We start from the raw sequence: 13,351 nt of genomic DNA on the forward strand, positions 1-13,351 counted from the left end.
GCTCTTTTCTCTTTTCTTTTATGTATTTGTTGTGTTAATGGGCGCTCACACTAGACTTTGAGCATGCAAAATTTCAGTCGTGATGTCACACTCTTCTGCGTCTTTTTAAAAAACGTAAATTCAACAAATAATATTAATTCCAAAATGTACTCCAGTTTCCTGGAATTCTGCAAACCGGCAGCTTTGAAGTTAGTGTTCTTTTAATTAAGCTAAGATATTATACTGGTCACGTGTCTTCCCGTGATTATGAATTTGCAGGTCAGAGTTCACCAAACATGAACTTCTGAAGACAGTGAACTGCGAAACATGAGTTTGCCTCTCTGGTCTCCTGTGCTGACTTTTGAATAAGCAACCACTATTTTTCTTGAGTTAATAAATTCGTTTTTGACCATATTTGCTTGGTGGACACTCACCATATACATGATGGTTGGGTCAGAGGGGATGATCAGGGTCTGCCGCTCCCCCTTGATTAAACTGAAAGCTTTAGTGATCACAGGGTTTGTGTTCAAGGACACTGAGATGTCCTGATGGTCAAGCGTCACGTAATCTGCACTGCTCTATAAAAAAAAACATCTCAGTGAGGTTCTGTTAGGCTACAAGCAGCGTGAAATAGCTGAGAATGTGTGTCTGAATGTGTGTTGTACCTCAAATGAGTCTATCAGAAGATGTTCGTTGGGTGAGATGGTCACATTCAATGTTCTGTTGTATATGTTCACCACCTTTAGCTGGCTCTCAGAGGATGATGGGAAATTCGGCAATGTTTTCTGAGGAGAAAAGTGAAATGTCCTGATGAACATCTGTTCCATTCAGTGACATTAATATGATTTACAGGTTTCACACTCACATCAATCTCAATCTGGACCAGAGCCGCAGAAACAAACGCCATGGCAGCAAAGAGCATGCCAACCGTCATTCTCTTCAAAGGGCTGGAGCAGAGAATAGAGTCACACATCACATTCACATTAGCTTCACTCTCACTGCAGTTATGCCAAGAGATCAATCATGTCCTATTACGTAGTAAGTCATACCTGAAATTGAGGCCACACTTTTGGATGAGAGGGAAAATTAACCGGTCCATAATAGGCACCAGGGTGAGGATCAGGATGGGGTTCACAGTCTGACAGAGGAGAGACAGAGTTAGGGAGGATTTCATCAGATACAGGTTTGTTTGCCACTTCACACTATGTACACTTCTGTCAAAAGTCTGGGGTCAGTAAGATTATATTTTTTTGAAAGAAATTATTACTTTTAATCAGGATGCATTAAACTGATCAAAAATGACAACAAAAGACATTTATAATGTTACAAAAGATTACAAATTCAAATAAATGCTGCTCTTTAAAATGTTCTATTCATCAAACAATCCTGAAAAAAAAGTATAATGGTTTCCACAAAAATATGAAGTGGCACAACTGTTTTCAACATTGATGATGTTTCTTGAGCAGCGAATCATCATATAAGAATGATTTCTGAAGGATCATGTGACACTGAAGACTGGAGTAATGATGCTGAAGACTTTCAAAAACATGAAAAAATCTTACCGACTCCAGACTTTGAAATGGTAGTGTAAATATGAGATGAGTCCACATTGTTTTCAAGTGTATAGGCATTATAATCTTAGATCATTATAATCAAAAGCAAGATGAATAACTCACCTTACAAAAGCTCTGATAACAATACTATCAGCTGAGGAGTAAACTCACCTGCATCTGGTCTGGCTGCAGGATGAACGCTCCCTACAGACAGGAGCAAATGACATCGAATTTAATCAAGACATACATTTCAAATGATATTTTATAAATCTTGGGCCTAGTTTAGCTAATCATGACTACTCAGACATAAAGCGAGTCACTGCTGATTAACACTGTTTAGAGCAATTAACTGAAATCAAGACACATACGAAGTCTCCGGTCATGGTGGTGGCTTGGAGAGTCCAGCGGGAGCCCTGGACACAGTCAACAGACACAAACCGTTACAAAACACTAGCCCACCCAACAGACCGCGGTCCCTATGAGAGGTGAGAAATGACAGATATTTACCTTCTGATCAAACAGGGTCCAAAACATGGGCAGAGGGATGTAGAGGAACAACACTTTCAACACCATCTTTATCTGAGCGATAAGAAGTTTCTGTAGAAGAGAGAGAATAGAGGAATGAGTGTGTGTGTGTGTGTGTGTGTGTATACCTTGTATACCCTATGTTATGGGGACCAAATGTCCTCACAAGGATAGTAATACCAGTACATTTTTTTGGTCCCCTTTAATAAACAGCTTATAAATCATGCAGAATTCAGTTTTTTGAAAATGCAAAAATGCAGAAGGTTTTGTGTGAAGGGCAGGTTTAGGGGAACGGTTAGAGTAAGGGGATAGAAAATACAGTTTGTACAGTACAAAAATCAATTCACCAATAGAGTCCCCACAAAACATGGAAACCAGTGTGTGTGTACCTACTTTACCATGTTTTATGGGGGAAATTTGTTCCCAGAAGTGAGCTAAAGTGGACAAAAAACATTTTGGGATAATAAAAGATATGGCATATTATCTTGAACTGTTCATTTATGAAATGAACATTACTTGGACACATTCACTTCTGCTTTGTAATGTAGATGCATGCATTTTCTGTAAAGCTGCTTTGAAACATTGTGTATTGTGAATTTAAGTGCTACACAAATAAATTTGAATTTAATTTAATTTAATTGAAATGCAGAAGATTTCTGTTAGGGTTAGGGTGTGGGTCATAGTATTTATAACTAGTTATATATAAAAACAATATGGGATGTTAACTTTTAGATAAACTAAGTTAAGCTAAACGTGTATGTGTACAGAGATGATAGGATTGTGGCATACATCATATTTCTCATCAGCCCAGTCCATCCAGTGTTCCCTCTTTGGATACCTGCTGCTTCTGTGCCTGAAACGGTTTTTGATGGCAAACTAAAGAAAATGAAGACAAATTCAATGCGATGATTATAAGAACATAGGGATTAAAAGGATAGTTCACTCAAAAAATGAAACTTCATGTATTCATATTGTTGAAAAATCATTCGCCCCAGACAGGGTTTTTATAGTTAAAAAACATTTAAAAAATAAAAAAATAACTTAAACCTATTTTATTTCAGCAAGTTGCCAAAGCAACATTTCTCATTTTCGTTTAGTTTAAAAATAACTAAAACGTAAAAAACACAGTCATACTAAAAAAATCACAACAAAATTGCTAAAACTCTAACTAAAATTAAAATGAAATCAGAAAATATAAAAATCAAATCAAATTCAAAATATTTACAAAAACTACAATAGTATATCAATGACACTAAAAACACACCAGATTTGAGAACAAGTGTCAATGACAGTGTGATTTGACAGCTATAGTGGAGGAACTTCAGTGAATAGCCGCTTAAATTTTGGTGTATTCCTCACACAAAGATATAATTTCACTTGTAATAAACAGTAGAGCACAAGTCACATAGACTGCTTTCTTTTATGGTTCTTTTTAGTCTCTACACTAAAAAGAACCCTACACTTTACACTAGGACATGGTAAGGTAGGAAGAAGCCTGTAACAGATCTAGACAGGTGGTGCTGGGGAGGAGGAGGGTTAAAGGAAATTATCCCCGATCCACAGTACTGACATGGATTAGATCAGGATGGAAGTGAAAAGGGTTGTGTAAATAGGAAAGGGAGATCAACTGGCTGTGTTGTCACTCGTCTTCTCAGAAGAGTCTCTACAGCCCTAAGTCACCTCCCACTTTCATTATGTGGACAAGAGCAGCTTGAACAATCTGCAAAATATCTCTTTTTATGTTATACAGAAGAAAGAATATTTTGTTGAAATATTTTGTTTGAAATATTCCTTTAAATGGGATCTTTGATTGAGTATGGCGACTCACCCCTATGCATTTACACACAGACCACATAATGTTTCCTTCTGGATCTGTTTTGATATACATGCCACTACCAGAGATGAACACCACTGTAACACACAACACACATCCGAATCACATACACAGATCAGTGTGTTTGCGCGTGTGTGTACAATTTGTGCAAGCCAGGAGAACTCCGTTTTACCCAGAGATACGACCATGAGAGCGGCTGGGACCCCAAAAGCCAGAGGATAACACTGCTGCTGAGTGTGGATGCCACACTCCTGAGCTGCACACATGGAGGAGAGCCGTTAGTCGGGGAGGGAGAAGTCAAAAGTGTAATGGAAATGTGCGTGTTTATGTGCGTACCTCTGAGAACAGGTGTAATGAGCGTGGAAAGAAGACTTCCTGCATTGATGCACAAATAAAACACTGAGAAAAAAGTGTTGAGTTGGCGACTCTGTAATGATCAACACACCACACCAAACCATTAGACAGACAGGCTAAGAAGATACTGTAAGCTTATGAAGAGGTTAGGAAGTATCGTACCTGATGTTCCTGAAACTGATCACCACCAAATGCAGCCACACATGGTTTAATACCCCCAGTGCCCAGAGCAATGAGGACCAAACCCAGCATGGACAGAGCGCTGAAAGAGGAACACACTTCATAGATTCAGTTCTATCAAGGCTGTTTAGTGTAGTTCCATGTAGAGAGTTCAAAAATTACAACTCCTGAAATAGATTTTAACAGCATTTCATTGATAAGAAAGGAGGATTAGTCTTGGCGGACTAGATCTGCTATGCTTGTGCTGCTGCATGAGCGAATCTTTTTACTAAAACACACTCAAATTTACAGGTATTTTGAAACATGCTGCTGCTGCAAGTTAAGGAAGAACCCTGTAACAGATATAGACAGGTGGTGCTGGGGAGGAGGAGGGATAAAGCAAATAATCCCTGATCCACAGTACTGACATGGATTAGATCAGGATGGAAGTGAAAAGGGTTGTGTAGATAGGAAAGGGAGATCAACTTCTCAGAAGAGTTTCATCACAGACCTAATGCATATAGACTTTAGTCAGAGTTAATGCTGTATTTAATTTAACATGAATAAAAACAAAGTATATACAATTGTCTAGCACAGAAGTTTATGTTATTGTTAAAAATCAATTGATTTGTGAAAATTTTTAATGCATTTTTTTCTCCTGAAACCTTACTGCTGTGTCATAATGTTGTGTATCTGGGTCTAAAAAGTATTTAAAAAAAACTACACTTATTTTGATGTGTTGATTAACATACTAAAACACATGATTATAACTTTATATTGTGTGCATTTAAAGTTAATATAATTTAAATGTATTAAATTGCAAATTAATAATTACAAAGGTGTAATTACAAATATGTTTAAATACATGGCATGCAGGTTTCAATAGAAATGGCATTAAAGTATATTTTAGTTTACTATAAATGTACAGACCACAACAGTGTGAAACAACAAGGGCAATAGTGTGGTTTCTATTTTATCAATAATTTGATCAGTAATTTACGAACAGTTCAAAAACTGGTCTACAATAAATTCTGAGATTGTCACATACTGTATGCTTTTAATATTAGGTTAAATTAAGTTAATATTAACTAAAATTAGCCTGATAACTACACTAGTTAGCAACTAGAGTATGAAAACTACTCTTTTCAGACAAGAAAAACATTAACTCACATTGATTCAATTACATTGTTGAGTAGTTTATTGATATGATTCATTTTCTGATTTTTAAATACTTTATGCTTCAAACCAAATGATGTAATGCTGTCATTTATCTTGGAGCTGGTTGGTTTGGTTCATGGCTCAGAACTTGCTTTTGTAGTTTAGTTGTAGTCTATTCTAAAGTCTGTTATTAATTCTGATCTCTGTGACACTGTCGATCATAACATACTACTAGAGAGACTGGAAAACTGGGTCAGGCTTTCTGGGGTGAGGAACAGAGGTGTATGGTGTGTCGATTGACTCACGTGTGGAAGGTGAAGTTATCCGGTGTGCCGTCTCTGTTTGCATCTGTTATATCATGAATAGTGCTGACAGCCATAGTGACCTGGCCAATGGCATACACTATGGACAGGTATATGATTGTTCTGAAAACACACAAACATGATCAGCATCACAGTCATGACAGCACACGCTCACAGATCAAAGACAGTCTGTATAAACTGCTCTCACTCTCAGAGTGCTGGATAGATTGTGATTAATCAGCGAGGGAATTGCCCCTTAAAGCTCTACAAAAAACGTACTTGAACTTCCCGAGCCAGGAATCAGCAATGATGGCACCCAAGATGGGAGTCAAGTAGCACAACGCCACAAAGGCATGATAGATCGAGGTCGCAAGGTCATCATCCCAAAGCAGAAAATATCGGAAATACAGCACCAACACAGCTAGACACACAGACACACACACACACACACACACACACACACACACACACACACACACACACACACACACAGAGAGAGAGAGTTTATTTATGAATCTATTTTTTCAAATGAGTATGGTCTCAAGCACAGCCCCTTCATAGGCAAATGCAATAACATGTGCCAAGCTCTAGGTGGCACTGTAATAATTACATTGCTAATTTACATTTACACACACACAACACAAACCATATGAGCAAAAACAAAAATGAATGTTTCGCTCTGAAACATCAGATAATTATCACATTCAAGGGAAATCTTACATGATCCAAAAACACTTTTTCTCAAACATGCCCACATGAAATTCCATGTGTCTTGTTCATGCCTTTATCACAAAAACAAAAAATTAAGGATTGAAAGAAAACAAAAAAAAACAAAAACAATATAATGGCATTATTCAAGATGTAAGGAGCATTATCAGAGTCTCCTATTAAAATAATAATAATAATATAAATATAAATATATAAAATAATAAAGATCAATCCAATTGTGTCTCCATGAAGAAATTTGGCATATGTGTTAACTGTCTTTGAGAAACCAGTCCTAGACAGTTTTTCCAATTCATATGAAACTTGGCATTAGTCAAATTGTTTCACAAATACGCATGTGTATTTCTCCACGTAGCCTGTAATTACTAATTGACCCCACATCTTCAGAGTACAATATCCAAAGGTCCACAAAACCTGGGGCAGATAACACTGATCTGCTCTTTCATATTCTTTGATTATATTGTCACATCTACTTGACACTTGCTGCTACAACATTTCATCACACATGTACTACTTATATTCACACAGTATTTTACATGCCTTTTCTTTATTGAGAGACAAAAATGCGCACACACACTTACCTCGCATGCCATAGTAGGAAAACCTCTCACAGAACTCATTGACCACAATAAAGAAAATGCTGATTGGATAGCCACAACACTCAGCCGTCTGTACCAACACACACAAACATACATTACATAAGCTGTAAACATTTGGAAACACACCATCATATTCCATAATAATTGTAAACACTGACAGACATTTACTTGATGCCAAAACACACACACGTGTCTACTACAGAGTATATCCAAAAATAGCATATATGCATATGTTGTAATACTGTTATTTCTCTGTGCAAAGGTTTTTTGTTGCTATTATTAATTGCTCAAATACACCATATTATTTAGATTGAACTCTCTACAATGTATAAGAAAAAATTAAGGATTGAAAGAAAACAAAACAAAAAAACAATATAATGGCATTATTCAAGATGTAAGGAGCATTATCAGTCATTGAGATTATCATTTTGATAAGTGAAATAAACACAGACATACGTTTACTTACAGTAGCTATCCAAATGAGAACATCCTCTATACTTTTATTGATATTATATAATAAAAGGTCATTAAAATTATTACAGACTAACCCTAAATGAAAACGTATTTTAAGAATTTAAAAATCAATTTTCCAAATGAGGATCAATTTCTCCAAGGACATTCATGGCAGATTTACATTGCTTTTAGGGACAATTTTATAAAAACGATATGAATGATACACACGGACACATTCTGACATGACAAAATAAAAGTTATTAAAAATTAAATACCTTAATCATCGCATGTTAACACAAACATGTAGCTAAAATTATTTCATTAATCTTACCTTTTTCTTTGTTTTCTTAGTCTCGTCCATCTTTTCGTCTGTGAGATTGGTCAATTTTTAGTTCACATACAACATCACACAAATAGTAATGATAATTTCTGTGCATGTAAATGGTTTAACACACACACAAGGTCCTCACCTGGCATATTGGCAGTATAAGTGTGTGTATATGTGTGTGACCTGCTGGATACCTGTGTGAGAAAAGACCTGACCAGGGCAGGATGTCTGAGTAAGAGCAGCTGGAACAGGTGTGTGTGTTTGTGTGTGTGTGTCTTATTAACATGGACTGTGGCCTGTCTGCTTTATGACATGAAAAAGAGCAAGACTGACAGATAATACTCAGGAGTCCATAGGGTATAAACACCAGCTCACACTGTATTTCTACACTGTTTATAGTGGATTACAGAAGAAGCAACATTAAATCAATTCAAATCTTCACATAAAAAGACAAAACAAACAACAAAAAACCTAAAGCAAAACAAACAAAACAAGACAAGACAAAAAACTAAAGAGAAGTCAAAACAAAAATGACAAAAAACAAAAACAAAACAAAAGACAACAAAAAATAACAAAACAAAAAATACACAAGACAAAAACAAAGCGAAATAAAAATAAGAAAAGACAAAACAAAAAATACACAAGACAAAACAAAACTAAAAACTAAAGACAAGACAAAAACAAACAAAAAACAAAACAAGACAAAAAATAAGACAAAAAAACAAAAACAAAACAAAAGGCAACAAAAAATAACAAAACAAAAAATACACAAGACAAAAACAAAGCGAAATAAAAATAAGAAAAGACAAAACTAAAAAATAATAAAGACAAGACAAAAACACTAAAGATAAGTCAAAACAAAAATAAGACAAAAAACAAAAACAAAACAAAAGACAACAAAAAATAACAAAACAAAAACAAAGCAAAACAAAAATAAGACAAGACAAAACAAAAAATACACAAGACAAAACAAAAAACTAAAGACAAGACAAAAAAACAAACAAAAAACAAAACAAGACAAAAAATAAGACAAAACAAAACAAACAAATGAACAAGACAAAACTAAAAATAAGACATGACAAAACAAAACAAACAAATGAACAAGACAAAACTAAAAATAAGACATGACAAAACAAAAGGACCAAACAAAAAAAAAACTAAATACAAAAAAATAAGAAAAAACAAAGAAAACAGAAAACAAAACAAAAAAACTAAACAAGCCAAAACAAACAACAGAAACGAAAAGGCAAAACACAACAAACAAAATACAAAACAACATGCAAAAGACAAGATAAAACACAATATAATATGATAATTAATGCTGGCTAAAAATCTATGGTTAAAAAAAACTGAAAGTGTTTGAGAAATGTGTGAGATTTTATTCAAAGCATTAGGGACATTATCAGTTTAAATACAGCAGAGCCGAGACTGTTAAATACAGATAAAACAATATCACATTCAGCTGTCCCACAGTATAAAAATATTTAATAACGATAGGCATAATGTTGAACATTAGCATTTGTGTCTGCACAAGCCCCGCCGCACCTCCAGTGCATCACATGCAGTGAAAGTGCTGACCTCATCACAATGCCACGCCCACTCAACCTGCATCTGCTGCACACTCACACTCACAGACACATGGATCACATATGACATCTTCAAATCAGATGCTGATGGCGGTTTAAACTCGATGTCACGTGTCTCTCAGACAGACAGCCAGCAGAGCTAGTAGACTTCTGTCCGTCATTCAAAAAGATGCAGTGCTTACATGATTGAATGTGACTCGCATCATTTTCTGACCCATTCTCCCTCTCTCTTCAACACTATTTCCTCTGCTCTCTTTACTATGGCTATTAATAAAACTGGCAAAATGGCCAAAAATAAAATACATGCTTTTGATTAAGTCTCCACAGGAAACAGTAGGTGAAATCCCCTGGATGAGGCAGAAACATACAGATCTCCTCCTGAGACACTGCCCTCAGCTCTCCTTCACCTCCTCTTCATGACAGCAGGGAGAGCTGTAGGGCGGGTGGAGGTGTGAAATGAAAGGTGAAAGGTCATAAGGTCACTGCAGGGGTCAGGTTCACACCACTGAGGAGGAGTGTGGCAGGCCCTGGATAGTGGCGGCAGTGGGCGTCCCGCTGATGGCATTGAAGATGTGCAGTGAATCTGGCAGAGGACTGCGCATCCCATCATCCGCTGGACTGATCTGTGGAGACGGAGAAGGAAAAAGAGAGGAAGAGCAAGAATGATCAGAAATCATCATCACACACAACACACAATGCAACACTGCAGTGTGTATGAAATCTGCATGGAATCTGACCAGTTCTTTGCATTAACAAACAAACAATAAATAAATAAGACAAAAACAAGACATAACAAAACGAGAAAACTAAAAACAAAACAACAACAAAAAAACACAAAACAAGAAATAAAAACAAAACAAAACAAGACAAAACAAAACAAAACATGAGAAAACTAAAAACAAAACAAGACAAGACAAAACAAAACAAAACAAAACAAAAAAACAAATCTAAACGGTTCTTCACATTATTTTCAATGATCGTGGGGTCAAATCTACAGAAATGTTCAGAATTTTGTGATCATGTAGTGTTGCAATTGACCTTTCACTAAACTTTACTGACCAATCCTACCAGTAACTGTTATCAGCCCATATTATCTCATATGATTCATGATCCATGTGCAGTTTGTTGTGAAAATACTGAAAATATAAATATTCTGGAGAACCAAAAGCACACCAGGTAACATCAAAATGACATCAAACTAGTGCTGTCAAACGATTAATCGCGATTAATTGCATCCAAAACAAAAGTTTTTGCTTACATAATATATGTATGTGTACTGTGTTTATTTATTATGTATATATAAATACACACACATACAGCATATATTTTGAAAATATTTACATGTATATACATTTATATATTTATATTATTATAATAGATATAAATATATTTAATATATAAACATAACATATTTTTCTTAAATATATACATGCATGTGTTTGTATTTATATATACATAATAAATACACACAGTACACATACATATATTATGTAAACAAAAACTTTTGTTTTGGATGCGTTAGATTAATCGTTTGACAGCACTACATCAAACATTTATAGACATCGTTTAGGTTGCGTTTGCATGATCTCACAACTATCTAAGAAACTCATAATTTCAGTAAGAAAGCGTTTTAAATGGAGATGAGAGAACGCAGAAAGCATTATTTAAAATAGCATGGGTATAAAGCATTTAATGACAGGTGTGTGAATCCTGTGGGTTTCTGTGGCTGCAGATTCCAAGCAGGCCTAACAATGCTTCAGTTATATGAAATAATTTACCGTTCAGTCTGACCATGAAAGCAAAAGAGGAAAAGAAAACAAGGAGAGATTAAAGAAAAAAAAATGAAAATTCAAGTATCAGAAGTTTAAGATCAGTGTGTTTGTGTGTCTTACAGGCTCGTGCATAATGGCGGACAGCTCTTTAGTGAGATCTCTGTAGTTGGCCTTCATCTCGTCATGATACTCCTGCTGATCTTCTTTAATCAGACGCTCATTAACACCTAAACCAAGACCACACGCCTCCACAAACTGCCTGCAAAGCACCACACAAATACACACAATTTCAGATTTCAATTTCAATACCAGTCAATGTGTGCACATAAATTGTTCCAATAAATTTCTACACAAAATAATATAGTGAAGGAAACAGAGTACGCAGAGCTGTAAAGGTGCCCAAGGCGGCTATTAAAAAAAACCCCTCAAATATAAGATTAGATTTATTTAAATAAAAAATGCATAATTCAGTTAACATAACTCCAATGTTTACATAAGAGTGTTTTTGTGTTATTTCATAGGATCTTTCACCATTTTTAATCTCTTAGCTGTTTTGAAGTTTAATTGTAGTTCAGTGTGAGCTCATTATTATACATTGCACATGAGTCTGTGAGATTTGTCTGTTTTTGAAAAGAAGTCTATGCTCAACAAGCCTTCATTTATTTGAACAAAAATACAGCAAAAACAGTAACACTGTAAAATATTATTACAATTTAAAATAACTATTCTCTATTTCAATACGTTAAAATATAATGAAAACAGGCTTATTTTTGTGGAAATGCCTGATACATTTTTTTCAGGATTCTCTGATAAAGTTCAAAAGAACAGCATTTATTTGAAATAGAAATATTTAGTAACATTATAAATGTCTATACTGTCGCTTTTGATCAATTTAATGCATCACTGCTGAATAAAACTATGAATTACAAAACTGTATATATATGCAATCTTGTTTATGATAGTTTTAGATGAAGGACTGCTCAGCGACTGAAGTGTGTGTTTTACCGGAAAACTTCTTTCAGCTGTTTGACTTTGTTGTCTGGGTATTTCTTAGTGCTGGCATCATCCAGGAAAGCCCTGGCGTAGGCAAGAGGGCCAGCGTTTACCTAAAGAGAGGGTAACAGGCAGGTTTACAGACTTAATAAAACTTAACTCGTGTGTGTGTGTGTGTGTGTGTGTGTGTGTGTGTACCTGCACACTGATGCTGCCCTGTAGTTTGAGCTGCAGCTGGATCATGTCCACATCGCTGCAGGAACACAGCTGTCTGATCTCCAGCACCTTCTTACTCATCTCATCAATGGCCACCTCAATGGGGTTCAAATCCACATGGTGCTGATACATCACCGCGATCCGCTTCTTCACATACGGGAAACAGTGCGTGGCTGAGAGATGAAGAGAAAGAACGGAAGATTTACTAGTGAACTCTAAACAAGAATAAAGTTAGATGTTATATTACATTCTAGATTAGTAGAATATATTAAAATTACAAATGCAGAGTCATTTTTTTGGTCTATAAAAGGTTAAATGAAAAGCGCTTTTAAAATCATGAACACTGAACATTTTGAATATGTTTATCTCTCTTATATTTGATCCCAGCTCTGCTCGCTTTGGACATTCACTCTACCAGCTTCATGAGGTGCATCATGAGATGCTTTTAAGCAGTCTTGACATGTACGCTGAGCCTTAGAGACACAGAGACCGTCTGGATCTGCTCGGTGAAGATAAGGGCTGTACTTTGTGATCAAATAACTGTCAAACAGCACAGAGGGGTAAATGATTCAGCTGACACTCTGATTTTTTATCATGGGACTCTCTGGAAGTGTCAGTCACTTATCTCTATCTCTCGTCTCTATGGTCAGTATGTAGTGTGTAAAGCCCCGTTCACACCAATAACGATAACTATAAAGATAACTATAGGTGCATCTCAATAAATTAGAATGTCGTGGAAAAGTTCATTTATTTCAGTAATTCAACTCAAATTGTGAAACTCGTGTATTAAATAAATTCAATGCACACAGACTGA

The 13,351-nt window shown here is 35.6% G+C and overlaps 2 protein-coding genes across 3 annotated transcripts in view; both read right to left on the reverse strand.

The window, feature by feature from the left end:
* Window positions 1–7,243, reverse strand: part of slc15a1a (solute carrier family 15 member 1a) — a 10,713-nt gene extending 3,470 nt beyond the window's left edge. Inside the window, exons 1-15 of the mRNA XM_016487492.1 lie at window positions 7,172–7,243; window positions 6,144–6,285; window positions 5,868–5,987; window positions 4,408–4,507; window positions 4,228–4,318; window positions 4,064–4,147; window positions 3,886–3,968; window positions 2,847–2,933; window positions 2,040–2,129; window positions 1,901–1,945; window positions 1,704–1,736; window positions 1,029–1,117; window positions 845–926; window positions 645–764; window positions 414–557 (exon numbers count right to left, since the gene is read on the reverse strand). Of these exons, the coding sequence (XP_016342978.1) occupies window positions 414–557; window positions 645–764; window positions 845–926; window positions 1,029–1,117; window positions 1,704–1,736; window positions 1,901–1,945; window positions 2,040–2,129; window positions 2,847–2,933; window positions 3,886–3,968; window positions 4,064–4,147; window positions 4,228–4,318; window positions 4,408–4,507; window positions 5,868–5,987; window positions 6,144–6,285; window positions 7,172–7,178 (1,317 nt within the window). The 5' untranslated portion in view covers window positions 7,179–7,243. The remainder of the gene's footprint in view (window positions 1–413; window positions 558–644; window positions 765–844; window positions 927–1,028; window positions 1,118–1,703; window positions 1,737–1,900; window positions 1,946–2,039; window positions 2,130–2,846; window positions 2,934–3,885; window positions 3,969–4,063; window positions 4,148–4,227; window positions 4,319–4,407; window positions 4,508–5,867; window positions 5,988–6,143; window positions 6,286–7,171) is intronic.
* A 2,101-nt stretch (window positions 7,244–9,344) lies between these two features.
* Window positions 9,345–13,351, reverse strand: part of LOC107689489 (dedicator of cytokinesis protein 9) — a 90,849-nt gene continuing 86,842 nt past the window's right edge. The window contains exons 51-55 of one of the 2 annotated variants that reach the window (XM_016487490.1): window positions 12,520–12,710; window positions 12,334–12,434; window positions 11,449–11,587; window positions 11,335–11,342; window positions 9,345–10,179 (exon numbers count right to left, since the gene is read on the reverse strand). In XM_016487490.1, the coding sequence (XP_016342976.1) occupies window positions 9,960–10,179; window positions 11,335–11,342; window positions 11,449–11,587; window positions 12,334–12,434; window positions 12,520–12,710 (659 nt within the window). In that variant the 3' untranslated portion in view covers window positions 9,345–9,959. The remainder of the gene's footprint in view (window positions 10,180–11,334; window positions 11,343–11,448; window positions 11,588–12,333; window positions 12,435–12,519; window positions 12,711–13,351) is intronic. The other variant, XM_016487491.1, reaches the window with a different exon arrangement.

The sequence above is a fragment of the Sinocyclocheilus anshuiensis genome, unplaced genomic scaffold, assembly GCF_001515605.1.
Source record: "Sinocyclocheilus anshuiensis isolate Anshui unplaced genomic scaffold, SAMN03320099.WGS_v1.1 scaffold1199, whole genome shotgun sequence".
In the NCBI taxonomy this organism is placed as follows: Eukaryota; Metazoa; Chordata; class Actinopteri; order Cypriniformes; family Cyprinidae; genus Sinocyclocheilus; species Sinocyclocheilus anshuiensis.